Here is a 1014-nt window from a genome sequence, read left to right on the forward strand (position 1 = left end):
CATTTTGTGAGTCCAGCTGCCTCATGCACGAGTGCTGGTGCCCATTTGTGAAGAGGATGGTGGTTGACGTCGGAGGAGACGCCTGCGCGATTAAAGACATCGCCCACAGAGCTCAGAAAGAAGAGCAATACGAAGAGGGGATGGACGAAATATGACAGTAGTAGTATCGAAACTCGGACAACCTGTCCACGAAGCCCCGTTCCCACCATGGTTTTTATCAAGCCTTAAGCGTGTTTTTGAAAAAGATCGACAATTCATCCAGTTGCTACCCCTAGAGTGTGTCAGGAGCCCCAGGGCTGGCTACAAGGGACCACATCTGGAAGCGCCACTGTGGTTGCTGTTCACTCAACTTCAGGCTTTTTTCGTAGTGTTCGCTTGGTTGAGAAACGTGGCTCGAGCCCCACTCCTCATGCGTGTGAAGCAGGAATCCACCAACGGGACAAAACGTGGTCGACTGGGTGTCATCTGCATCTTGACACGCGGTGAGTCGCGGCCACTCGTGTTGGGCTCTTGAACGAGGCTGTGGTGCAAGTGCAGTTGAGCGACCCGCGCCGCCTTGGCGGCAATCGTCCATGGACTTGGTAGTGGTAGGTCTGCGCGATCGTTCCGGATTCGCCAGACGTTGAACCAGACGCAGGCAGCGGCGCCGCTGTGATTGTGTGTGGAAACGTCGTCCTCAACTACCTGCACTACTCGCACGAATCTGAACACTGCTTCCGTGTGCTTGCAGCACCAGTGCTAATCAATCCTGTGGCGCCGTCAAGGCATCGGCTCGGAGGTGCCCACTGTACAGCGAATGTGATTTGACTGGAAGCTCCCAAGCAATTGTCGCGTCGCGCAATATATGTAACAATCACACATGCATCAAAACAACACATCACGTATTCGTACCAGCTGGGATCATATCCATGCATAAAAGTTGGTCCTGTGAGGGCTAGGGTGACGTGACTGAGCAGGCACTGCTGAGCAGCTAAAGCTAACAAACAAGTCGTTTGCAATCTGATGTCTTGCAAT

The 1014-nt window shown here is 53.2% G+C and overlaps 1 protein-coding gene across 1 annotated transcript in view; it reads left to right on the top strand.

The window, feature by feature from the left end:
- The window catches only part of SPRG_19665 (hypothetical protein), a gene marked incomplete at both ends in the record, with an annotated part of 2800 nt that extends 2145 nt beyond the window's left edge, over positions 1–655 (top strand). The window contains one exon of the mRNA XM_012343494.1: positions 592–655. Within this exon, the coding sequence (XP_012198884.1) occupies positions 592–655 (64 nt within the window). The remainder of the gene's footprint in view (positions 1–591) is intronic.
- Between the last annotated feature and the right edge of the window lie 359 nt (positions 656–1014).

The sequence above is a fragment of the Saprolegnia parasitica genome (genome assembly GCF_000151545.1).
Source record: "Saprolegnia parasitica CBS 223.65 unplaced genomic scaffold supercont2.13, whole genome shotgun sequence".
In the NCBI taxonomy this organism is placed as follows: domain Eukaryota; phylum Oomycota; class Saprolegniomycetes; order Saprolegniales; family Saprolegniaceae; genus Saprolegnia; species Saprolegnia parasitica.